The sequence below is a fragment of the Choloepus didactylus genome, chromosome 2, assembly GCF_015220235.1.
Source record: "Choloepus didactylus isolate mChoDid1 chromosome 2, mChoDid1.pri, whole genome shotgun sequence".
In the NCBI taxonomy this organism is placed as follows: Eukaryota; Metazoa; Chordata; class Mammalia; order Pilosa; family Megalonychidae; genus Choloepus; species Choloepus didactylus.
Window position 1 is genome coordinate 129,395,950 of NC_051308.1, and position 26,475 is coordinate 129,422,424.

General features: G+C 42.2%; 1 protein-coding gene across 1 annotated transcript in view; it reads left to right on the forward strand.

Annotated features, from left to right (window-relative positions):
* Window positions 1-701: 701 nt before the first annotated feature.
* LOC119513288 (neuroblastoma breakpoint family member 6-like protein) overlaps window positions 702-26,475 on the forward strand; it is a 34,876-nt gene continuing 9,102 nt past the window's right edge. The window contains exons 1-7 of the mRNA XM_037808351.1: window positions 702-730; window positions 5,753-5,895; window positions 7,778-7,880; window positions 8,237-8,246; window positions 8,614-8,773; window positions 14,089-14,140; window positions 15,648-15,824. Coding sequence (XP_037664279.1) covers window positions 702-730; window positions 5,753-5,895; window positions 7,778-7,880; window positions 8,237-8,246; window positions 8,614-8,773; window positions 14,089-14,140; window positions 15,648-15,824 — 674 coding nt within the window. The remainder of the gene's footprint in view (window positions 731-5,752; window positions 5,896-7,777; window positions 7,881-8,236; window positions 8,247-8,613; window positions 8,774-14,088; window positions 14,141-15,647; window positions 15,825-26,475) is intronic.

Genomic DNA, 26,475 nt, shown 5'->3' on the forward strand with positions numbered 1-26,475 from the left:
TCACGGACTGTATCAGTCAGGGTCAGCCGAGATCTATTATAGGAATTGACTCATGCGACCCTGTGGATTACAAGTCCCAATTCCATAGGGTTGGCCACACAGGGGCACCCCAGTGCAGGTTTTGATGAATTCCCCAGGAGAAGCTAACTGGCTGAAGTAGAGAGAGAAATTCTTTTTTTCTAACTTCTGAAATCATCAGTTCTCCCTCTGAAGCTTTCAGGGGAGTGAAGAAGACTTTTCTTATTGCTGAAGGCAATCTCCTTTGTTGATTTTAGGTGTAATCACTCACAGATCAAACATCTGACTAGAGCTTAAAATCCACAAAATACCCTCCCAGAAACAATAAGACCAGTACCTACTTGACCAAATATCGGACAACATAATCTAGCTAATTTACCTATTAATTCAACCATCCCATGGGTCTCTCAGTCTGGTAAATAGTGAAGCTTGTGAAGTGTCATGAGAGAGGGTGATAGGAGGATGTGGTAGTTGCTGCCTGGGGTCACGTCGATGATTGTCCTGATCCTCCTTCTGGTTATTCCCAACAGCTGGATGACCTATCCTGTTCTAGTGACTCTGAACTTCACCTAGATTTCAGCCTTTCTTGGTATAGGCTACTACTTGTCTCCATGGTGGCTCAGATTTGCAGGGCTGACTGCCAAAGTCTCCGTAAGAACTGCTGAGATCTGTAGCTAGTGACCATGTCCAGGCCAGCTGGAGAAATAAAGAGGTGAGTTTAGTAAGACTTCTAAGTTCATCTTTGTCAAAATGGTCATGATGTTCTGCATGCTGTCTGATGTGCCTAATGCTTTTCAGACTTCACAATTCTCTCCCCATGTAAAAACAAAAGAAATACTGTTTATGTTCTTTGAATTTTAGAACTATTATATATTCAAATTGCAGATTAATAACTAAGGTAGAAAGGAGTAAAGCAACTTCCAAGTTTGCAGTGAGAATGTAGGCACTGTTCCATACTCCTAGCCTTCTGATTCTCATTTGGTTGTTAAATACAGTGACTGTTCTCTTAGAAAAAAGAATAAATAAACCACTTGTTTTGCTCCTCTGTGTTCCCTATCCATTTTTTTTTTATATTAGAGCAGTTGCATGTTTACAAAAAAGTAATGCACCAAGTACAGAGTTCCCATATACACCTCCTCCCCCAACAGTTTTCCCTTTTATTAACATTTAGCATTACTGTGGTACTTTTGTTACAATTTAGTAAACAATTTTGTTATAATTCTGTTAACGGTAGTCTACTCTTTAGGATTCACTCTTCATGTTGTACATTTCTATGGACTTAAAAAAATGTATTCTGGTAGCATATACACAATCTGAAATGTCCCAGTTTTTCCAAATACAGATATATGATTCAGTGGTGTTAATAGTGTTAATTAGTGCAGTTTCTGTTTCAGGAGATGGAAAAATGTTGGTAATGGATGGTGGTAGTGGTGGCACAACATTGTGTGTATAATTCACTCCCCTATCAAATTATATAAAATATAACATCTCTGCTCACTTAGAAATCTTGGATTCTAAATTATTTGAAATCAATGAGAGCCTTTCTGAGTTCGTGTGTGTAAATGGTTGTGGTAATTACACTGGGGCATACAGAGGGCTTAGCCTCCCCCTTACAACCAAAAGTTTCACAAGAGCAATGCCATTCTCTTGTCAACTGACTGTACTAGTGTCCTACCTTATGAGTATATCATGCTAGAACCTATGTATATTTGTACCACTGATCTCAGGGATATATGACTTTAAACAACCCCTTTCAATCCTATTCACCTTCAGTGCAGCTCTGATACTTATAACCTGATTAATGAACAATTATCAACCCTATCCATTCCCATACCTTTGAATTCACCCTTATTAACATATCTAAACATATTAGATATGTTCCCCTTCACAAGCTTCTGTCTCTTGGTCTCTAATATTCTACATTATAAGTCATTGATTTTATATTCACAGATTATTTTTTTCATTTTTTATTGTAGAATATAACATATATACATAAAAGTGACAACTTTCTGAGTGCAATTTACCAAGTAGTTAGAGAGCTAATTTCAAAGAATATTATAGGTTACAATTCCACAGTTTCAGTTATTTCCTTATTTATGAAATAAAACATATATACAAAAAAGGTAATATCATTCAAAGTATGATTAACTAGTAGATATAAAGGAAATTTCCAAAGTTATTATGAGTTATAGTACCATACTTTCAGTTATTTCCTTATTGTGAAATACAACATTTATACAAAAAGGTATAGCTTTCAAATTACCATTTAACAAGTTGCAATAGAACAAATTTCAAAGGATGCTATGGGTTACAGTTCTATCATTTCAATTCTTCCTTTCTAACTATTCTAATATCCTAGTAACTAAGAAAAAGAAAATTATATAATTATTCAGTATTCACAATACATTGTTAAATTCCATCTTGTCCGTTGCTACCCCTTCCACTAGTTCAATTACTTTTCTGATCTTCAGGGATGTCTAGGCAGTGACCACCATAATTTGTTCACATTGAAAAGGGGTGTCAATGTTATGAGCAAAGAGGACACATTTAGTTGATGTTCTTGAAGAGGCTATTGCCTCTGGGTTTTGAGACTTAGCTGGCATAGGAGACTCTGAAGGATCTAAGTTTCTGATGAATAAACTTAGTGAGTGAAAAATTTATAGAGTCTTGGATAGGGATCTGGGCACTCTTTAAGGTTTTTGGGACTACTGTTGACTTGGGCCTATTATACTGTGGTCATTTGGCATATCTAGGTGAGGCTTTTGTAGGAGTAACCTCCAGGACAACCTCCTGACTCTATTTGAATTCTCTTACCACTAAAAACTTATGTTGTTGCCTTTCTTTTTCCCCCAATTGGTCAAAAAGCATTCTCAATCCCTTGGTTCCAGGGTCCAGCTCATTCCCAGAATCCATGTCCCACATCACTAGGGAGGCTCATTCATCCTAGGGTTCCTGTCCCACCTCAGGGGGAGGGTGATAAATTTATCTGCAGAGTTAGGCTTAGGGAGAGAAAGTCCATGTTTGAGCAACAAAAGAGGTTCTCTGGAGGTGACTCCAAGGCGTGATTACAGGTAAGCTTATCCTCCTCTCTTCAGTCATTAGTTTCATCCGAGCAAGCCTGAATATCCAGGGCCTGACTGATAAAATAAGGGGTTCCTAAGTTCACATAACATGTTATATCCACAATAATCCATCATATCTCACATTGTCATCACTTAGTTGTGCAACCCTTATCACTCTCAATTTTAAACAATTCTCATGACCCAAAACATCTCGTAGCTCTTGTCAGTCCTTAATCACTTTTTGCCTGGTATTTGTGTAATACTAGTATGGAATTCCTATTAATTATAGTCCCTAGTATGCAATATGTAGATTTTTCCCATATACCCTTCTGTTGTCAATTTTTTGTGTTAGTGTCATACCTTAGAACATGCAAGGTGCTATCTATTTTGTGGTGCTGATCTGTGGGAAACATGCCTTTAAACAACCCCTTTCATTCCTAGTCACCTTCAAAATAGCCTTGATACTTATAATCCTATTAACAAACAATTGTCACCCCTAACCATTACCATACCTTTGAATTCACCATCATTAACATATCTGAACATATTAGATTATCATTCCCCCTCACTAGCTACTGTCTATCACTAAGTCTCCAATTTTCTTACAAGACATTGATTTTACATTGTTCATATAGTTCATAGCAGTGGTTAAATACAATAACAGATTATATTTAGATAGCACCAAAATCAATAGCAGAAACACTGAAAGTGACAAGAAAAGTTCTTATAATGTTTCATGGTTGGGCAATGAATCTCAAACCAATTCTAGGTTGCACTCAGAAAGTAAAGTTTAAGGAAATGCAGTGCATGAGTGGGGTCAAGTTTAAGATTGTGAGAGAAAAGTTATTGCCTTTAGGAGAGCCTAATGAGTTTTATGATCAACAGATTCCCACACGTTATATACAAGATAACAAAGACAGCACCTCACTTTGGTTGGTCTTACAGAAACAGAATGCCACTAATGCAATTTCATATTTTCAGAATCACCTTTGACTTCTGCCAAAGAGTTTCAGTGAGATTTTGAGTGGATCTGCATTGAATCTATAGGTCAAATTGTGGAAAATTGACATCTTATCTATATGCAAACTCATGAACAAGGAATTTCTGTTTATCTAAGAGAGTGGTTGATGGTGTCCTCTTTCCTATTCTTTTCCATGAATGCTCAGAACCCATGTTCACACCCATGTCACCTTCAAATCAGGCAAAACTGCAGCTAAACTGAAAAGAAGGATTCAACGGAGGAATCATCCAAGAGTCAGGCTCACAAAACCAAGATGGAAACTGATGCCTAAAAAGTGAGGGGATTCAGGATCACTCTCCTCTGCCTGCCCACCTCTCTTCTTAACCTGAGCGTCTATACCTCTGAAACCCATAATACGTGAATCACTGACCACCCCAGAGCCAAGTCCTTGATCTTACCATGTTCTGTGGAGGATGGAAGATACACATCACTGTTATTAGGCCAACTCAATCATCCTACCAAGAAATACTCCATACACCTGCTCTTAAGCCCTGTTCTATGTAAAATATGGGTGTACCAAATGAAAACATACAAGATAGCATCAGGTTGACAAGTCATTTCATGTATTCAAGGAAATATACACAGAATTTCTTAATCACTTTGACAGCTTGGGAACAGCTCTTGTGGGTCTTGAGTGAAGCCATGAAGTGAAAACTATGAAATGTAATGTTTAATGACTTTAGGAAACAAAGTATCCCACTATAGAGAAGGAGTTTAGGGTTAGGTGATGACCATGAATCTGTAGTTGAATTTAGTGCAGAGCTGTCGTGGTGTCCCATGAGGGGAAAAGAAACAAACATGATATTGGGATGAAGAAAAACAAGAGATAGAAAGAAAACATTTTTTTAGAAGTATTTATTCATTCACTGAATATGTAATCTGCTATTTTTTTCTATACTTTGTAGTGGAAATGGAAAATATGGGAGAAGATCCAGAGAAAAATATTAAGCTAGTTCAAAAGTTTTACGTTTTTCACCACATCTAAAGCTTTAATATCTGTTTTAATTTAAAAAGAAGGTGGTATGACTTCAGGGCAGCCCTAAAGAAAGTAATGATTTGGGAAGAGGATTACTGCCTTGGTATTCTTACACTTATACAAGAATGACTAATGAGAAATTGGTTTAGTTTTCTTGAAAGAGACAGGTGGGTGATGTCAGCACAAGGATACACAAATCCTGAGAGTGGCTGCTAAGGGAATGGACCCCACTAGTGGTGACCTTCAGAGGAGAGCAGTTGGCCTGTGCATCAGCATGGCCCAGGCAAATGGAAGGCAGAGGGTCCCAAGATTCCATGACACCCCCACATTCTAATTCTGTTATTGAGACTCCAGGCAGTTACCTGGTGTGCTCAGCCCTCCCTCCAGCACTCTCGTTGGAGACTGAGCCATAGGCACTGCCTCTTCCTCTGAACTCTAGCTTCTTGAACACTCCTTTTGTGGTTAAACACACTCAAGAGTTGTGGAGTATTCATCAAAGTTTTCCTAACAGTAAGCTAAGAATTACTATACTCTCCTCTCTATTCCTGCTTCAATGCATTTGATTTGACTTGTTTTTAATCCATCATATATTTTCTTCCCCACAGTCTCTGTGTCCACCTCTTCTGCCACCTGTTTCAGCATGGCAGTCTCATGCAGCACTTCCTGTGCTCCCAGGACAGAAATGAGCATCCAGGAAATCAACCAGGAATTGCATTCCCAGCTGGCAAAGTGCAAACAGAATTTCAGAGACCTCTCAGAGAAATTCCTTATATCCCAAGCTACTTTGTACTCCCTGGTCAATCAGCTGCAGAAATATAGTAAGTCCTATAGGGTCACAGACACCAAAGTGTCCCTCTGTTTTATCCTTCTCTTCCCTACTTCAAAATGAATTTCATCCAGACCACAATCTTGGGGGATGTAAGAATAGATATTAACTCTCAGTTTGCAGAGGATGGAAAATCAGAGGCTCAGGGGAGTAAAATATATTTATCAAGTTAGCAGTGAGAGCAAAAGTAGAACAACCCCACTTTTTGAGTTTTCAGTGAAGGCACAAAATTGTTGTTTCTCTTAGGAATGTGCTACACCATTTCTCTAGGATCTTCTGAATATTGGATCAGATACTGAAAACATATAACACCACTTGTTGATCTAAATGCCTTGGGACTAATGGACTTCTATCAATTGACCCTGTCTCCTGAGGCCCCATTGGCAAGGCACTGTTATAAAGTTACCCTGGGGAAACGTCATGATAGTCCACTGTGCCTGCCTTGAAGGAGCTTAAAGATGACTCTTCTCACTGAAAAGACTCAGATGGGAAGAGGCAAGTCCTGCTTCTAGGAGCAGTCTTTCCTTACACTTGAATCCAAGGAAACCATATAACTTTCAGTGTTGAGGCTGTGTGTGAATCTGGGGCTATCAGAACATCCATTACCCTCTATCTGCCTCTTCCTGAGCTGGTGAGCCTCTGTGCTTCACAGTCACCAATGGCTCCAGGTGGGGCTTCAGGATCTGAGCTACGAGACAGGTGGTCAATGTGAGAATGAGGCTGAGTGGAAGAGACCACTGGACCCAGGCAAACCAGGCAAACCTAGGCTGCCGGCAAGTGGGGCAGCCACTGTCCTCCCCAAAGTCATCCTTCACATTTGGAAATCCAGTGTCCTGAAGGAATCATGGGAACAGGGCCATGTGCACAACGGAATGAACAGAAGGACTCAAAATCAACTATGAACCTGAATAGACTTCATTTTCCTACAATTACTATTGAGTAAACCAATGGGGGGGATTTGTTTTATTGGAAATGACTGACATTTAGAAAGTAAAACTTAAAGCCTGCTAATAGGGAATTAAAGTAGAACCCTTCAGGGAATGGATAAACTAAGTTTTTTTAAACATATTTCCATATAATTATAATATAAATGGGAAAAATGAAGTTGAAGAAGAAGCATATCTGCCAAAAACTGTGTGTAAACATTACAGTGCAGTGGAGAAAAGCATGGAGCCTGGGGCCAGAATTCTTGGGTTCAAATCCAAGTGTGCCCCTGAGCTCAACACCTGTTAATATGGTCCCATTGGAGTACCTATCATGCTGAATGAATGAATTTTAATGAACAGAAGAGTTAATTTTTGTTAAGATCCTATAGCAGGGCCAGGCACAGTAAGAGTAATAACACTTTATTACTTCTTAATCCCTACTCTTTTTAATTTAATTCAAATTTAGTAGTGTCTGGACTCATTTGTAATTTATGGTCTTAAGGCTTACATTTTATATAATTGTTTATAGATAATCTATATTGTCTGTGTAATATTTGAAATTCTTGAAACTCCCAGCAGAAGGAAACTGTCAGACAGTCTAGGCCTTCCCAGCACACAACAAATCTCTGTTTTAGCTCTATTGCTTAATGCTCTGCCTAAGAGTTTGCAAGGTTTGTACAGGGGCCCAGGATTTGTTGTCACATCTGAGGGGATGTGAATTTGGGTTAATTCACTGCAGTTGGTTCATCTTTTCCAGGTTACTTTACCTGTCTATGAGCTAGCCGTGCAGTTGAGAGATAGAGAAATGAAGATATGGAAATCCCAGCAGAGAGCCTTGTCCAGGGGTTATTTTGGGCCTTGGGATGGACGCTGCATCCTCCCTTAAGGCAGTGACCACAGCAGCATGTCCAGCTTTCCACTGAGGCAGGCGTGTCTTTCTTTCCTCAGAGGCCAAAGCGCATAAGGACATCCTGGAGTCTGTGCTGGGGGAGAAGCTGCAGTTTGAGGAGGAGGAGCTGGCAGAGAAGCCCGGAGCAGCTGCAGGGCTCGGGTAAGGAGGGCTCCGGTAAGGAGGGCTCCATGCAGTGCTGGCTGGTGGGAAGGTGGCAAACCTCGGCCATGGGGCAGCTCAGCCGGGAGAAACAGGGGAAGGACAGAAATTTACAAGCTGTGTGCAGGTCAGACAATATTTATCAAACAATTAAAGAACAGTCAAATGGTAAAGATGTTACTCAGAGCCTTCTTTCCTCTTTCTCTACTTCTAAGTGACCATGGATTGTCTTTCTTTCATTTAAAACAATGCTTTTTCTTGATGTTTTCATTCTTTTGTTTTTCTCATCCTTTCAATGCACACCAGCTGTACCACTCCCATACCTCTATCTGGCTCTGTGTCCACTCTCTGTGTAGGACACTGTGGGTAAGACAAGGAAATTTGCATGTGCAGACAGGAGGGCCTGAAGTGACATCTTTAGGAAGCAGAGTTGGGACTTACTGTTTTGCTTTCAAAGAGTAGAGCAGGGGGGAATATCAAGGAATCTTTCAGGTGGTATCTCTGATGAGATGAAGGCCTTTTTGAACTTTATTCTTTTGCAACAGGCAGGTCACCAAATATGAGGCAAAATTTGGGGAGAAATCTTCTTGGGGATATTCTTAAAGAAGCCTCTGTCAAATCCTTATAACCTATCATTCATCTCATTGCATTCTCAAATTTTCTCATGTCCCATCTTAGGAAATACACTTCCCCAGTTCCCGATCAAACACAGGAGCTTGTCCTGCTATGGCAGAAAATACAAGTAGGGAGAGACGTGGCTGACCTACTCAAACAGCTCTTCATAGACCTAATCGCCCAGAATCAGCCTGACAACTGCCAGTGGCCAACCTTTCGAGAGAAACTGGATCAAGGACGCAAGCTGGCAGAGTGCCTTTACCGAAAGTTCTGGTCAGGTAAGTTGGCCACGGTTCCAGGTGACACAGAGCTGCTCTAATTCCCACGGTCACAGAAGACACCACACCTCCCCACCTCCATACATGGCATCTGCACCTGCTGTCTTCCTTGGCAGTGGACATTTCAGGCCAAACCAGGATCAGGGCTGCCTGGAAGGGAGAACAGACAAGAAACCCACTGGGTTGGAGATCAGAGGATATCAGATGTCTCCTTCATCCCTGATAGAATATGGCCTTTTGGGAAGCAAGAATCATCCACAGAGTTTTATGGACCAGAGTAAGGATGTGAGAGGAGGGAGCTTGTGAGAGTGGAAAGAGCCCTGAAGTAAATATCAAAGTTTCTCCATCTGTAGCCTGAGCACAGTCCTTTCTAACTGTGCACCAAGGGGTGATTTATCCTTGTGGATTTGGGTTTCCTCGTGTGTAATACAGGTTAAATAGTGTCTTGCAAAATTATGGTATCATCAAAAATGTGATATTCATGAATTCACTTCCATAAAAGCAAATACCTTCTGATTGGTGTTAGTTTAGTTTCTTGATGTAGTAGCACCCAGTAGTAGGAATGCTGGTTTATATTGGGACACTTTCCATAGAGAATTTTCCATGTTCACAGAGCAGGAGCAGATTTGTAGGTCTCCATGAAGGCCCCAATGTATAGATGGAAGTGGGTCAGGATTGTTTTTCCATACTTTAGTGAAAGGAGTGGGTCTGTGCTGGAGCCCTGAAGGGCCATGAAACTGCTTATGTTTGGCAACCAGCTTTGTGGCAGGGTAGAAGATATAGCTGGAATAGTTAAAAGAATTTACAGACAAGTAACATCTTTAACATTTTGCCCAATTTGAGGTAGATCATTGCCATGGTAATGATCCAGATCTGAGACAATTTCCCTGATGGATTAGAATACCAATTCATTTCACTTTCTTAAAGAACAAAATATGGGACCTTTCAGTAAAATTCTCAGTGTATTCTTGAACTCATCCTAAATAATTCTGTCCCCATGAGCATATATGCCACATGTTTGTAACAGGTGCAGTTTGAACTACATAATGTTTAGCTGGACATTTTTAAATTTGTTTGTAGAAAGTCATGAGGATGAGGAGGGTGAAGAAGTAGAAGAACTACTGGCTCCCAAGTAACAGTGAATGATGAGGCTTGGTAATTAGCAGGGAAACCATGGACAGTGTCCCCAGAGAACAAAGAAATCGAAAGTAGTCCCACAGTCCATATACAACTGAGAGAAAAAGTGCTGATTGAATTGATTTCATTCTCTTCACCGTAAATGACATCACCTGAAACAAGGTTGTCTATTCTCTTTATGGTACTGGGAGAGTTATTCGGACCTGAGGTGAACCAATATGTCTCAAGAATTTTCTGTACTCACAAAGACCACCGGTTCTCTCTCATGTGGTTAAAACTGGGATGAGATATATGTCTGCTTTCAGCACAGTTTGCCTGAGATTTGAACAGATATTTTAATAGAAAGGAATGTAACTAGAGGAAAAAATATCATATATGTGAAAATGTTAAGAGAAACTTGCAAGGAGGCACTGATATTGTGGAATCTACAATGTCCTAGTGGCAAGAATGGCCAGGGTATCTGCACATAAAAATGAAAAAAATGTGTGCACAAAAGTTGGAGTCACTGTTATTGTTCTCCCTGTGGCCTGTGTGTCATGACTATGTACCACAGAGAGAGCTGAGCCCCCTTCATCTGACCTTCTGTGATCAGAGCACTGGTCACCTATTGCTCTCTCTCTCATTTCCCTGTGCACTAAAATTTGCCCTCATCATAGGAGATTTGTTTTCTTCCATTTGAATGACTGCATAATGTGCCTTCTGTGACCTCCTTTATGCCCACTGCCATGGCCAGCTGGAACTGTGCTGCCAGTCCCTCTTGATTGGAAATTCTATCTTGTCAACTCTACCAGGCTCAGCAGTAAAATGTGGGAGACACAGAAAGTGGATGAAGGCCTTCAGGTCTCCCTAGATGGATGCTGTTTGTCTTTCTCAAGTCATCATGACCTGCCTGATTCCCAAAGGCCCTCCAGAAGTAGTGGGTTCTCCTTGGATGACCATGAAATCTGCTTTGATCTGGATGAATCCTGTGAGTACTCTATTGTAAAAAGAATAAATTTCCACCTGACCTCCAGGAGGCTTCTTATTCTTTGTGCTCACCATCAGTTTCTAGGTTGAGAGATGCTGTCTCTGCACTCAACTGCTGTAAACCCAAGTGATTTGAAAGAGACTAAGAACAAATTTTAGGCACAGACATCACTGGACCAGGCATCTTTGCACTCTTCCTTACATTTTTCCTAGTTCCTGCCTCACCTATGATGTAGGCATCATAGACCACTGGTTGGTGGAGGACACAAGGCAACCTTGGTTGAGAAGTGTAAAGGGGCCCAAACCATCTCTCAGCTACCACTGCACCACAGGTACAGCTGTGCCAGCAAGAGCTCCTGTTCAAAATGGGACATTGCATCTCTCCAGAAATACTGTTGTTAATATTCATCAATGAACAATATCCCTGAGAACATGTGGCTGCCCAAGTATGTTGGCAGGTTTGACTCTAATTTTGGGTATGTCAATTCCATGGTTCCTAGGTTCTAAACCCCATTTTATACTCAACAAGTAGCAGAAGATAAACATGATGACCATAGCCTGTGTCAGGATCTTCCCCTGAAGGCCAGTCTTGGACCTGGACTTTCTCTCCCATCCCATGAATGGACACAGTCCTGTTGTCTGTGTAACATCAAGCATTCCTTTCTATTTGAGTGTTTATAATTTCATCCATCAGTCTGGTAACAGTAGATATTCTCATTTAAACCAAGAACAATTAGTATATCTGATTGAGTAAATTCTCTATCTTGTGGCAAAGCACCTGAAAACCCACAGAGGCAAGGTCCCCATGATCTCTGGTGAAAAAAAGATATTAGCTATTTGCACAGACTCAGGGAAGAGGATATTGTGATGATGATCTATCTGATCATGGACAGTTTTCTTGATGGATCAAGAAAGCAAATCTGGTCACATGTCATAAGACACAATCTGAGTTTTTCTGAAATATTCCTTGCACAATCGCCTATTATCATACCAAGATTACTTACATCCATGTATTATCCTGGCTTTGTAATAGGTAAAGAAGGAACTACTTAATGTGATGGTCCCCATCTGAATTTATTTGCAGAAAAATGTGATAGTGAGGAGGAAGAAGGACAAGAGCCAATGGCCCCCAGTTAACTGAATAATCATGTGCTGTTAAAGCAAGGGTGACCTCTCTAGATCTGAGATCCAGTGAAAAACAGAAACTACAGGATATTTCTATCACATCATTTCAGCCATCCACAAAGCATCTCCTTGATTATATTGCTTTCCCTTTAGTACTTGTATCAGTCCCAGTTTAATTCATTTCTCAAGTTTAGTAAGTGTGTGCCAGTGTGACTGAAAATAAACTCATTAGTTTTGGGAACTTCCTGTAGTCTCAGAAATCAAATGTTTTCTCCTATGTGGATAAAATCTGCATCTTCATGGTTGGCCTTAGATCACTGGCAGGTGTTTTATGGGAAGAAAAGTAACCAGAAAACCAGTGTCCATATTGTGGGACAGTATTGAGTAAAACAGGCCTAGAGTCATAGGTTATCTGGAGGTCTAACAATACCTCAGGAGTGATTATTCACCTGGCCTCTATATGAAAACCCAAAAAAAATTAATTTAGAAGAATTGAAGCAACTCTTATGTTTCTCTTTGTATGCTGTGTGTCATTATGATACTGTGCATGTTTGACAAGCATTTTATGCACCCATTACTGAGCAACTGTTGCTCTTACTCTCCTGCCCCCTTGGCAGCCACACTCTGCCCTAGTCAGAGCAGGATTGTTTCCTTCCCCTTTGAGGAGATGTCCCCTGCCCTCAGGAACTCTCCACTATCCTTCCAAAGAGGACTAGCTGTGATGCTCTAGTGTGCAGTGCATGCTCCTTGTTTAATCATCTCTCTTCCATACCCCTCCACACTCACTAAGGAGTTGCAAAAACAGAAGGAAATGAATGCACTGCAGCTGGAAACATTGGATGAAGGCTCTTTGACTACCTTGGGTTGCCATTAACTGTCTGACTCCCAGGAGCCTCCAAATAACATGACTCTCATATCTGATAAAATGGAAGTCTGATCTCCTCTGGAGGAGGCCAGTGAGTACTTCGGTTACAGAGAACAAATCTCCTGTCCTCTCAGGTAGCCTCTATATCCTTTGCACTCATCATCTCTGTCTAGGCAGACACAAGTGGTTTCTGCAGATGGCCCTGTTTACCCATGTATGTTAGAATATTACCCTAGACCCGAATTTAAGCATAGATATCAATGTCATGTATCTTTGCACAATTCCTTGTCTTGCATCACATGTCTGTCACCCAGGCTGTCTCCACCCATTGTAAGGTGGAGGAACCTGGCCACACACAGTGCGGAACATGAAGAGATCAAGAAAAATTACAGGAACCACTGCAACACATGTAAACAGGTGTCTGTAAGAGCTCCCTCCTTAAGGCAGATCATCTTGATTCTACTGAAATAGACTTTGTGAATATTCATCCCTGAAAAATGTCCCTTGAGCACATGTTGGTGTCCAAGGAGGTCAGGACTCTTGACTCTAATTTTGGGATGTTGATTCCATTGTTCCTAAGTTCTAAGACCCAGTCCCCATTCTAAGTTGGTTTAGTCTCGAAAGAAGTCATCTGAGTGCCAGATGCATGTCACATGCAGGGTCTGTGGCAGAAGCATTCCTGAAGCAACACATGGATCTTGGAGCACACATCCACATGAATGACACTATGTAGTACAATGTATTATTTCCAATTTGAAGAGTTAAAGATTGGGACCATTCATCTAGTCTCAGTGTATAGTCTTACGTAAAACATGGACAACCAGGTTATCTCGTGGCAAAGGCTGAATCTGTCAGCCACAACTCAAGAAAGCAGCTAGGCAATTTCCAAATAATAATTGAGGAAAAAGATGTTTACATGTTTCCCCAGACTCAGGGCAGAGGACTTTGTGATGTTGATAACGAATTTTCTGCCCAATGGTTGAGAAAAGCAAATCTGTCTATGTCTCACAAGATAAAACCTAATACCTGGCCAGATATACCAGAAAATCATGCCAGGCCTTTCTTGTAAAGATAAAATATGAAAATTTCAGTGCAGCCTCTTACTGGATTTTCACCTGCTGCAGGATAAGTTAGGTCTCCATGCACACATAGGATGCTGCATTTGTAAAGGGAGAAATGGGAACTATTAATGTCTCCTTGGACTTTCTGAATTTGTTTTCAGAAAATTATGAAGATGAGGAGGATGAAGAAGAACAAGAATCATGGTATCCCAGGTAAGAATGGATGACCAGGGACTGGTACTGTATGGGTTAAACATGGGGAATATCCCAGAAAGAACACCGAAAGAGGTACAAAGTAGCCATGCATTCCAGACACAAGATGAACAAAAGATAATGAACTTCTAATTGCAAGTATAGAACCAATGATGACATAAGCTTTTTTTTTTTAAATTAAATTCAGTTTTATTGAAATACATTCACACACCATACAATCATCCATGATATACAATCCACTGTCCACAGTATGATAACATAGTTATGCGTTCATCACCACAATCTATCTCTGAACATTTTCCTTACATCAGAAAGAACCACAACAAGAATAAAAAATAAAAGTGAAAAAAGAACACCCAAATCATCCCCCCATCCCACCCCATTTGTCCTTTAGTTTTTATCCCCATTCCTTCACTCATCCATACACTAGATAAAGGGGGTGTGATCCACAAGGTCTTCACAATCACACTGTCACCCCTTGTAATCTACATTATTATATAACTGTCTTCAGGAGTCCAGGCTGCTGGGTTGGAGTTTGATTGTTTCAGGTATTTACTTCTAGCTATTCCAATACATTAAACCTAAGAGGTGTTATCTATATAGTGCATAAGAATGTCCACCAGAGTGACCTCTCGACTCCATTTGGAATCTCTCAGCCACTGAAACTATTTTGTCATTTTGCATCCCCTTTTGGTCAGGAAGATACTCTCAGTCCCACGATGCTGGGTCTACATTCATCCCCGGGAGTCATACTCTGCTTGCCAGGGAGATTTACACCCCTGGGAGTCGGATCCCACGTAGGGGGGAGGGCAGCGAGTTCACCTGTCGAGATGGCTCAGTTAGAGAGAGAGAGGGCCACATCTGAGCAACAAAGAGGTACTCAGGGGGAGACCCTTAGGCACCATTACATACAACTTTAGACTCTCCTTTGTGGTAATGAGCTTCATAAGGGCAAGTCCCATGCTCGAGGGCTCAGCACATCAAACCGCCAGTCCCAATGTTTGTGACAACATTTGCTAGGGGATCAGCATCTCAAAGTTTAGAAACAGGCCTTACAATTCAGGGACAGAGTTAACTGCTGTAACAGCTTACAATCTAGGGACTATTACAATTATTGTGACATAAGCTTTTTAACCAGGGTGTCTATTTTCTTTTGGTTACTTGGAGTCACTCTGACCTAAAATGAACCAACCAGTCTCTGGGATTTTCTGCACTCACAGAAAACAAATATTCTCTCCTGTATGTTTAAAACCAGGGTGAGATGCGTATCTGTCTTCTGCACTGTTAGCCTTATTTTGTTGGCAGTGAGTGATGGCTGCTCTGTCTTTCCTGCCTCCATGGCAGCCCCCACTGTGTCCTAGACAGATTAGGATTGTTTTCTTCTCTTTGGAGGGATGGTCCCTTGCCTTCTGTGACCTCTCCCTTAGGTTTCCAATCAGGACCATCCAGGACACTGTGGTGTCCAATCCGTCCTGCATTAATCATCTATCCTCCCAACCCTACTCAGCTGGGAGCTGGAGAAGGATGTAATGCAGGAAGTCCTGCAGGACTCAATGGATGAACATTATTTGAGTCCTTCCAATCACAATATCCTGTCTGATTCCCAACAGCTTCCATGTAGCACCTCCTCTTTCTTTCGTGAACATGGAATCTTCTGTGTTCTGGATGCAGCCAGTAACTACAAGTGCTCTCATTATAAGGAAAATAAATCTGCAAGGCCCTCAGAGGTATCTCCAGGTACTTTCTTCTCAAAACTCTGTATAGACTGAGAAATGTTGTCTTGGAGATAGGTCCTATTGATCCATCTTGGTTTGAATTAGACTCTAGTACAGCATTTTAGGCACAGATTGCAGGTGGGTCAGGTTGCTTTGCTGTCATCTTACTTGCAGGCTCTGACTTTTTCACTCTTTTCCACTTGGGCAAGTGAAGGCCATTGATCTCAAGGTAGGCCAGAGTGGTGACACTTCCATGATCATAGCCACCTTGCAGCCATCATGACCACACACTCAGAGCAAGTATCTGTCAAATCTTCTTTAAGGTGGTCTTCTCAACTCTCATGCAGTGACCTTACCCATTGCATTTCCTGACCTGCATTCACCAAGCTCCTCTGGTGATAACCACAGGATGGTAGTCTTTGCCAGGTGTTTTGAAGATCTCCTGTCATGATTCCTGTTTCCAACCCTTTCTTTCTGTTTCCTCTGAGATGCCTTACATCATTCTGTATCTTGATACCTCTTCCTAGTTCCTGTCTCACCTTTGACCTAGGCTTCATAGACCACTGGTGGGTGGAGGACACAAGGCAGCCTCCAGTGTGGAGTGTAAAGGGGCATAAACAAACTCTCAGCTACCACTGCCCCATGGGTACAGCTGTGCCAGCAAGAGCTCATCTTCAATATGGGACAGATCACCTCTCCAGAAATATTGTTGCTAATGTCCCTGGAGGACATATGGCTGCCCAAGTATGTTGGCAGTATTGACCCTAATTTTTGAGTGTCAGTTCCCTGATTCCTAGGTCCTAAACCTCATTCTATCCTCACCAATTAGCAGATGGTAAACACCATGCCCATGGCCTGTGTCAGGCCCTTCCCCTGAAGGCCAGTCTTGGACCTGGACCTTCTCCCCACTCCATGAATGGTCACAGATCCTGTCATCTGTGTAGCACCAAGCATTCTTTTCTATTGACTGTTTGTAGATTTCATCCATTAGTGTAGTAACAATGGATATTCTCATCTAAACCAAGAAAAATTAGAATATTTGATTGGGTAAAGTCTCTATCTTGTGACAAAACTCCTGGAAGCCCAGAGGCAAGTTCCCTGTAATCTCTGGGGAGAAAAAATGATGTGAGATATTTGCCCAGACTCAGGAAAGAAGACATTGTGATGAGGATCTATCTGATCATGGGCAGTCTGCCTGATAGATCAAGAAAGCAAACCTAGCCCCATGTCACAAGATGAAACCTGAGTTTTCCTGAAATATTACTCTCACAAAGGCCTATATCACACCAAGATGACTTATAGCCATGTATTTAGATAGTAGCCTGGATATGTAATGCAGAAAGAAGGAACTCCTTAAACTGATGGAATTTATTTGCAGAAAAATGTGATAGTAAGGAGGAAGGAGGACAAGAGCCAGTGGCCCCGGTAACTGAATAGTCACAGGCTGTTGAAGCAAGGGTGATCTCTCTAGATCTCAGATCCAGTGAGAAACAGAAACTACAGGAAATTCTTATCACATCATTTCAGCCATACACAAAGTATATTTCTTAAGAACATTGTTTGCTCTTTAGTACTTGTATCAGTCCCAGTTTAATTCATTTTTCAAGTTCAGTAAGTGAGTGTCAGTCTGACTCAAAATAACCTTTCAAGTCCCTGGGATTTCTGTAGTCTCAGAAATCACATGTTCTCTCCTAGGTGGATAAATCCAGAATGAGATGCTTATCTGCTTCTGCTTGGTTGGCTTTATATTCTTGGCAGATAGTTTATAGCAAGTAAAGTAATGAGAAAACCAGTGTCCATACTCTGTGACAATATTGAGTGATAGAGGCCTAGAGTTATAGATCCTGTTGTGTAATAATAACTAAGAAATTATTATTAACTTGGCCTCTATATGAAAATGCAAAATAAATTTAATTCAGAATGGTTGAAGCAACTCTTATGCTCCTCTTTGTCTGCTGTGTGTCATTACTGTACCATGCAGGATTAATGAGCATTTTATGCACCCAGTCCTCTGAGCAACTGCTGCTCTCACTCTCCTTCCCCCTTGGCAGCCACACTCTTCCCTGGTCATAAGAGGATTCTTCCCTTCCCCTTTCAGGAGATGTTCCCTTGCCTTGAGGAACTCTCCACTAACCTTCCAAAGAGGACTAGCTGTGATGCTGTACTGAGCTGTGCCAACATTCTTTGATTGTCTATCTTCCATCATCCTCCACACTCACCAGGGAGGTGCAGAAACAGGAGGAAGTTAATGAACTACAGACGGGCACATTGGATGAAGGCTCTTTGACTCCCTTGGGTTGCCATACCAGGAGACTCCCAGTAACATGTCCCTCATATCTGATGAACCAGAAGTCTGCTGTCCTCTGGATGAGACCAGTGAGTACTCCTATCATAGAGAACAAATCTGCTAGTGGCCTTCCCTGGTAGTCTATATTCTGTGTATTCAACACCTCTTGTGTAGCCTTAGACAGGTGGTCTCTGCAGGTGGCCCTGTCGACCCATCTTTTATAGAATGTGACTCTAGACCCAACTTTAAGTACATATATCAAGGTCAGGTGTTTTTGTGCAATTTCTATTCTTTCACCACATGTCTCTCACCCAGGCCTTCTCTGGTTAATGTGGAGGAAAATTGCCAGGTAGAGTGGGGAGAATGAAAGGAACAAGAAAGATTACAGGCACCACTGAAAGACATACAAACAGGTATCTATTAGAGCTCCCTTCTTAAGAGAACATCTTGATTCTTCTGAAATATTTTGTAAATATTCATCCCTGGCAGCGTCTGTTGAGCACATATTTGTGTCTGAGGAGGTCAGCACTCTGGACTCTAATTTTGGGACATATTGATTACATTTTTTCTCAGCTCTGAGTCCCAGTGTGTCTCAGAAGTCATGAGTGCCAGATGCATGGCACATGCATGGTCTGTTATAGCCACATTCCTGAGGCAACACATGCATCTTGGAATACACATCCCCATAAACAACCACTGTGTCATACAATATGTTAATTCCAATTTGAAGAGTTACAGATTGGTTCCATTGGTCTTGTCTTGGTGTGTGTTCTTATCTAAACCATGGACAACCAGGGTATCTCACATCGCAAAGGCTGAAACTACCAGCCACTCCTGAAGAAAGCAGCTAGGCAATTTCCTCATAATCATTGGGGGAAAAATATCTTTGCATGTTTCTCTAGACTCAGGGCAGAGGATTTTTTTGATGTTGATCACAAACTGCCTGCCCTGTGTTTGAGAAAACAAACCTGTCCACGTCCCCCAAGATAAAACCTGATACCACCTAGAATGTTCCTCTCACCATCTCCTGTTCTCACAGTAAGAATATTTATTTTCCAGTACTTGGATATGGTCCTGGGTTTTTAATGAGTGAAGAGGGAACTGCCTAATGTGGCTTTCCCTGTCTAAATTTATTTGCAGAAAATCAGAGCGATCATAAAGATGAAAAAGGACAAGAGTCAGTGGCTCCCAGGTAAAGCTGATAATCACAGTCTGCATGTGTGCTGGTGTCATCTGGGGACCTTAGGTAGAGGAAAAACAGAATCAAATGATTATATCTATTTCATCCTTTCTGCCAAACATGAAGTAACTGTATTAAGAATCTTGTCTGTTTTCTTAGATTGTCTTTACGTTTATGCTTCCTGTTAATTTCTCAAGTGCAGTAGGCTAGAATCACCTAGTCTGACATTAGGTGAACTGAAATATCTCAGAAATTTCCTGAATTCTAAGAATCACTTCTCACTTCTTTTGAAAACACTAGAATGAGATGTATTTTGACCATGGTTTTTTAGCAACAAAAGGAAATAGAAAAGAGGAACTAGAGATAAAATTCATGTTATGTCAGAATATTGAATGAAAGAGGCTTACAAGGCACAATTCACTGGAAATTTACAATGCCTAAGGAAACTGTATTTACTAGGTGATCCCATATATAATTAAGCAAATTAATGCACAAGTTTTAAAGTCACTCTTAAGGTTTTCTGTGTGAGCTGTGTCTCATGACTCCAGCATCCATGAATAGATAATTGACTCTGTTTCTCATCAGCATGCTAGCACGGACAGCTCTTGCTCTCCTGCCCCCACAGGTGACATAATCAGCTCCAGATTTAGGAATTTCTTTTTCCTCTTGTGTATATGCCCCTTTGCTTTGTGCGACTTCCTTTAGGCTTCTATTCAGGATCAGTTGAGAAACTGTGATTTGTAGTCCCTCTTGGTTTAATGGTCTCTTGGCCATATCCCACAAGGCCTTTTAGGGAGAAGCAAGAAGAGGATGGAATGAATGAAACTGAACAGCACACATGTAATGAACACCATTTGACTGATTTCCATTGCCATAATGTTCCTGACTTTCACCAATGTCCCAGCAGCACCTGCTCATCATGTTTGATGAGCAGGAAGTCTGTTCTCTGAAAACAGTGAGTATTTCCATTATAGAGAAATTGCCAACCGGTCTCCCAGGTAGTTGCCATATTCCCTGTGCTCACTCCCTTTGTCTAGGATGAGAATTAACTTTGACAGCAGACTCTTTATCCCACTGTGGTTTCCATCAGGCCCTAGGAATGTGTTTTAAGCACAGATATTATGTGAGTCAGGGAGCTTTGCACTCTTCCTCCATCTCCAGCAAATTCTATGACCCCCTGGCACTGTCTTGTCAGTGCAGGCTTTTGGAATCAATGAATGCCAGAGGGAAGAATGTGAGAGTTTCATGATAAAATTTTGCTATGATTGTACAATGTGTATTGTAGCATCTGTCTGACCATTTTGTTTAAGATGGGACCTCTCACCTCTTTTTCAAATTTCTTACAAACTTTCATGGAGAGCGTCTTTCATTCTCCAAGGAGGTCGTTAGTCTTTGCTATGTTTGGAGATGTTCTTTGCATGTGTACTTGCCTCTGAACTCCAGGCCTTATTTACTCATTTAGCCAGTCCTGTCTAAGCAGCTGTCTGAGTCCCAGAATATATACACCACTATCGTCTGTGTCAGCAGTTTTCCCTGAAGGCAAAGCCAGAGTTCTGGCACCGGATCACCTCCATGAATGGTCAAGGTTCTTGTCCTCAGTGGATCTAGTCTCCTATAGATTCTCATCTAAACTAAGAAATACCAGTATATCTGCTGGGGCAGTGGTTGAATCTGGAAACAACTCCAGTAGAAATCATGTGGGAAAATGACCTATTGTTTCTGGGGAACAAGTTAACAGCTTCACAGTTTTAGGACCTAAGACATCCTGATGATGATCTAACACATAGGGACATGGCCACAGAAATCATGTCCTGCACTTCTCATGAGACACATCCTGATGCCTGCCACAGGATTCCTTTCAGAGTGTACCCTGTTATTTCCCAGAATATATTTAAATAGCTTTGCTTGTGTAGTCCCCTGGGTTTTTACGTATGAAGTGGGAACTGAATATCGTATCTGTCACTGTCTGATTTTATTTGCAGCAAGTCAAAAGAAACACCAGCATGTGGAAAGAAAAAAGCCAGTGGCCCTGACATCAGTCTAAATACACATGGGATAATAATGCAGTGGTGACATCTAGGGGGCTCACATGCAGGGAACAACAAAAACTACTGCATATGCCTAATTTTCAATTTAGCCAACCATGAAGTATCCCTTTAAATTTGGTTGGTTTTCCTAGAAGTTTTCTACTGTTTTCCACTTCCCATTAATTTTCCAGATTAGTTACATAGACACAGACTGACCAAAGGCTGAGGTATCCAGTGTCAGAGATTTCTTGAATTCACCAAGATTGCTTCTTGTCTCTGGTGTTAATATCATGGTGGGATGCATATCTCATTTCCGCATTGTTGGCCTTGGCTCTTGGCAGGTATTTCATTGCAATAAATGTAGCATGAGGAAATAATTCATAACCCATGAAAATATTAAAAGAAAACCCCCTGTTCCGGTTTGAATGTACTGTGTCCCCCAAATGCCATTATCTTTGTGGTCTTGTGGTGCTGGTTAGATTTGCTTGGAATGTGCCCCACCCAGCTGTGGGTGATGATTTTGATGAGATGTTCTCATGGAGGTGTGGCCCCGCCCATTCGGGGTGGGCCTTGATCAGTGGAGCCATATAAATGAGCTGACTCAGAGCAAAGGAACTCAGAGAGTGCAGCTGTGAGTGATGTTTTGAAGAGGAGCAAGCTTGCTAGAGAGGAACGTCCTGGGACAAAGCCATTTTGAGGCCAGAGCTTTGGAGTGGACGCTGGCTGCCTTCTTAGCTAGCAGAGGTTTTCTGGACGCCATTGGCCATCCTCTGGTGAAGGTATCCGATTGCTGATGTGTTACCTTGGATGCTTTGTTGTTGGGGACGATTAAGGTAGCATGCATAAAATCCACCCTCAGCGATGCCGGAGATATGCAACATGACTGCTAGGGCTGATGCAATAGCGGCTTAAGTTGCCCTCAACCTTCTACGGAAGTGATAGCCGTTCGCGCCTAAGATTTGCACCTAGAGTGCTAGCTTTACTACCTGCCTTCTACCCCAGCAACAGTAGCCACCAATCCTGTGCTAGCCTTACATCTGCCATCCGCCCTAGCAACAGCAGCAGCCAATCCTAGACTGCCACCCGCCTTTGCAGCCACCAATCCTAGGCCGCCACCCGTTGGTACTAGCCACTCCCTCTACCTTAGAGTATATATACCCTGCCTCTTCAATAAAGTTTTGCAGCTTGATCAGAAACCTGTCTTGCTGTCGTTCCTCGCGTCTCTTGTCCCATACCATTCCTCCCTCACAGGATTTGGAGCTTCCGTTGAACGTCCCGCCGGCCGGGACAAACTGGCGCCCAACGTGGGGCTCGAGGTTCTGTGAGAGACGGAACGCCGCACTCAAGGAGAGAGAGGCCTCTCACACTCACTGCACCCGGGATCGCCGCGGGGAAGCGCGCTCGCGAGACAGATCCGTGCAGCAGTCGATCAGTGCCAGCGAAAGGAAAGAAGAAGAAGGAAAGAAAGCAACGAAAGGTAAGCCCCCACCCTCATCATGGGACAAGGAATTTCCCAACACGAATTATATGTTAGTCAAGTTAAGCAATCACTCAAGGCACAAGGAACACGAGTTAAGAAAAAAGATCTCACGCGCTTTTTTAATTTTCTGTTAAAAACCTGCCCTTGGTTCCCTCGAGAAGGTACTATAGACCACCAGTGCTGGCTAAGAGTTGGAGATTGTTTAAAAGATTATTTTCGAACCTTTGGTCCTGAAAAGGTCCCGGTTACTGCCTTTTCTTATTGGAACCTAATTAATGAAATTCTAAAAGTCCACTCTTCAGCTCCAGACGTTCAAAACCTCTGTAAATTAGGAGAGGAAGCTTTGAGAGAGCACTCTCGCCCTGCTTCAGCGTGCGGCTCAGTAGTCATTAACATGCCTGAATATCCCTTAAACGAAAATTCTAACAGGGATAGGCCAAATACCCCAACCACTCAAGTCAGTTTGTCGCCCGATCAGCATGAAATCGAACCAAAGGCTAAAATTTCTCCCTCTTTGGAGGAACCAGAGGTTAAAATTTCTCCCTCTTTAGAAAATAACTCCCTTCCTCTGTTTCGGCCACCCCCTTACGCACCCGATTTTCTCAAACCATATTCTCATTCTTATCCAGTCACGCCCTTATCTCAGTTTCGCGCTTTACAAGAAGCCACAGAAAATCTCTGGCTACACACCGATAATTTTAGAGAAACTTTTAAATAGGAGCAGCAGCATACCGCCGATCTGCTCGCCGACCTCCGGTCGGCAACTCAAAGCATTGCAGCCCTTTCGCTTCCAGAAAATGCCCGCTCATCGCGCCTCCATTGTACTCGCTGCGCCTATGCTTTTCCGGTTACGCGTAGTCAGACTCGAGATTCTCAAAATGGCGTCGCCGGCTCCCAAAAGGGCGCCGCCGGTTCTCAACATGGTGTCACCGGCTCCAAAAATGGCGATTCTGGTAGCGATAGCGAGGAGAGTAATAAATCAGATTCCCCCGACTCTAGCGAAGGAGAGCAGGAGGAAGCTGGTTCCACCTCAACAGCTAAATATAAAAAACTTAGTCTAACATATCTAGAGAAATTAAAAAAGGCAGTGAGTGATTATGGCGCTACCGCTCCCTTCACGCTCGCCCTGCTGGAAAGCCTTAGTGAAAAGGAACTTATTCCTAATGATTGGTTCCAGCTAGCCAGAGCTGCCTTGTCTGGCGGTGATTTCCTATTATGGAAATCTGATTATGAGGAGCATTGTAAAAAATATGCCACCCGCAATGCCCGTAAGGCCACTTCTAAAACTTGGACCTTAAATAAATTTTTAGGTCAAAGTCCCTACCATCAGAGTGATAAGCAGGCTCAATTCCCCCCAGGTCTCTTAGCGCAAATACAAACGGCCGCACTTAGAGCATGGAAAAAACTTTCGCAAAAGGGCACCGCCACTGCCTCTCTTGCTAAATTAAGACAGGGGCCTGATGAGCCATATACCGATTTCCTTAGCCGCCTGCAAAACATGGCTGAGCTCTTATTTGGGGCTAGCGAAAACGAAAGTGATTTTATTAAACACCTGGCCTATGAAAATGCTAATGCTGCCTGCCAAGCAGCAATCCGTCCCTTTCGTAATACTAATCTTAATAATTATATAAAGCTCTGTTCTGGCATCGGGCCCACTCAAACTCTTGGAATAGCTATTGGCGCCGCTCTTCAAAATTTTGCAGCGTAGCACAAAAATTTCGCGGCACAAGCAAAGCCTCCAACATGCTATAATTGTAAGCAACCTGGTCATTTCTCAAAAAATTGTCCCGTGCCGCGAATTCATTCCCCCTTACCCACTATCAACAAACCCCTATTGCCGCCCTCTATTTGTCCCCGCTGTAAAAGAGGGTTTCACTGGGCGTCTGAATGCCATTCTCAGACAGACATAAATGGCCAACCCCTTAAGCCTAAGCCTCAGGGAAACTTCCAATGGGGCCGGCCCCAGGCCCCAACCAGAACGAACCCAGGGGCAGTACGGTTTGTTCAGCCATCCCCAGTCGCAGTACCTGCGCTCCCAATCATAAACCACACTGCTATATCTCAGACTTATGGAGAGCAACAGCAGGGAGCGCAGGAATGGACCTCTGTACCACCTCCGAATCAATATTAACCCCAGAAAACAGTCCTCTCCTCATACCAACAGGAGTCTATGGACCTTTACCCCCTAATACTTTTGGTCTCATTCTAGGAAGAGCTAGTGTCACCCTGAGTGGAGTTCAAATCATCCCAGGTGTGCTAAATAATGACTTTAGAGGTGAAATACAAATAATCGCAGCCACCTCAAACAATATCATCTCTATTCCTTCTGGCACGCGAATAGCGCAACTTATCATACTCCCCGTTCAGCATGTTAACTCGAACTTCAAAAAACTCCAGCGCCCTACAGAGGCCCCTGGATCTTCCGATATCTTTTGGGCACAGCCAATATCCCATAATCGGCCCATCTTGCGATTAAAATTAAATGGTAAATCATTCGAAGGTATCTTAGACACAGGGGCTGACGCCACAATTATATCTTCAAATCACTGGCCTAAATCCTGGCCTCTTACAGCCGCTGCCACCTACTTACAAGGAATAGGCGAAACCGCAAATCCTTTACAGAGTTCACAAACCCTAAAATGGGAGGATGAGGAAGGAAACACTGGTACAGTTATACCATATGTTATCCTCCATCTCCCCGCTAATCTATGGGGTAGAGATATCCTAACTCAAATGAAAGTTTTTATGTGCAGCCCTAGTGATACCGTCACTACTCAAATGCTTAAAATGAATTTTCTCCCTGGCAAAGGCCTGGGCAAGACTAATCAAGGGATAAAACTGCCCATCTCTGTAACACCTAATATAGCTAAAACAGGACTTGGGTTCTCCCAAAATTTATCCTAACGGCCATTGACATCCCTGTACCCCATGCTGAAAAAATTTCCTGGAAATTTATGGAACCAGTGTGGGTTGATCAATGGCCTCTGACTCAGGAAAAGACCCTAGCGGCTATAAAGTTAGTACAGGAACAGCTTAATGCCGGACATATTGAACCTACTCAGTCCCCTTGGAACACTCCTATTTTTGTTATAAAAAAGAAATCAGGTAAATGGAGATTGTTGCAAGATTTGTGAGCCATAAACAAAGCTATGGTACCTATGGGAGCACTGCAACCTGGCCTCCCTTCACCGGTTGCTATCCCTATTAATTTTCACAAAATAGTTATAGATTTAAAAGATTGTTTTTTCTCCATACCCCTTCACCCGGAAGATAGACAATATTTTGCCTTTAGTGTCCCTCAAATTAATTTTCAAGGCCCTATGCCTCGATTTCAATGGAAGGTTTTACCGCAAGGCATGGCCAACAGTCCAACTTTATGTCAAAAATTTGTTGCTGACGCCATTAACCCTGTCAGACAACTATGGCCACAAATTTATATTCTCCATTATATGGATGATATTCTATTAGCAGGCCAGGACATATCTAAACTGCATTCTTGCTTTCAGAGCCTTCTTAAACATCTAGCAACAAAAGGTCTTCAAATAGCCCCTAATAAGATACAAACTTCAGATCCCTTTTCCTATCTAGGATTTGAACTTTGGCACCAGCAAGTTTTAACACCCCGCATTCAACTGCGAATCTCCCA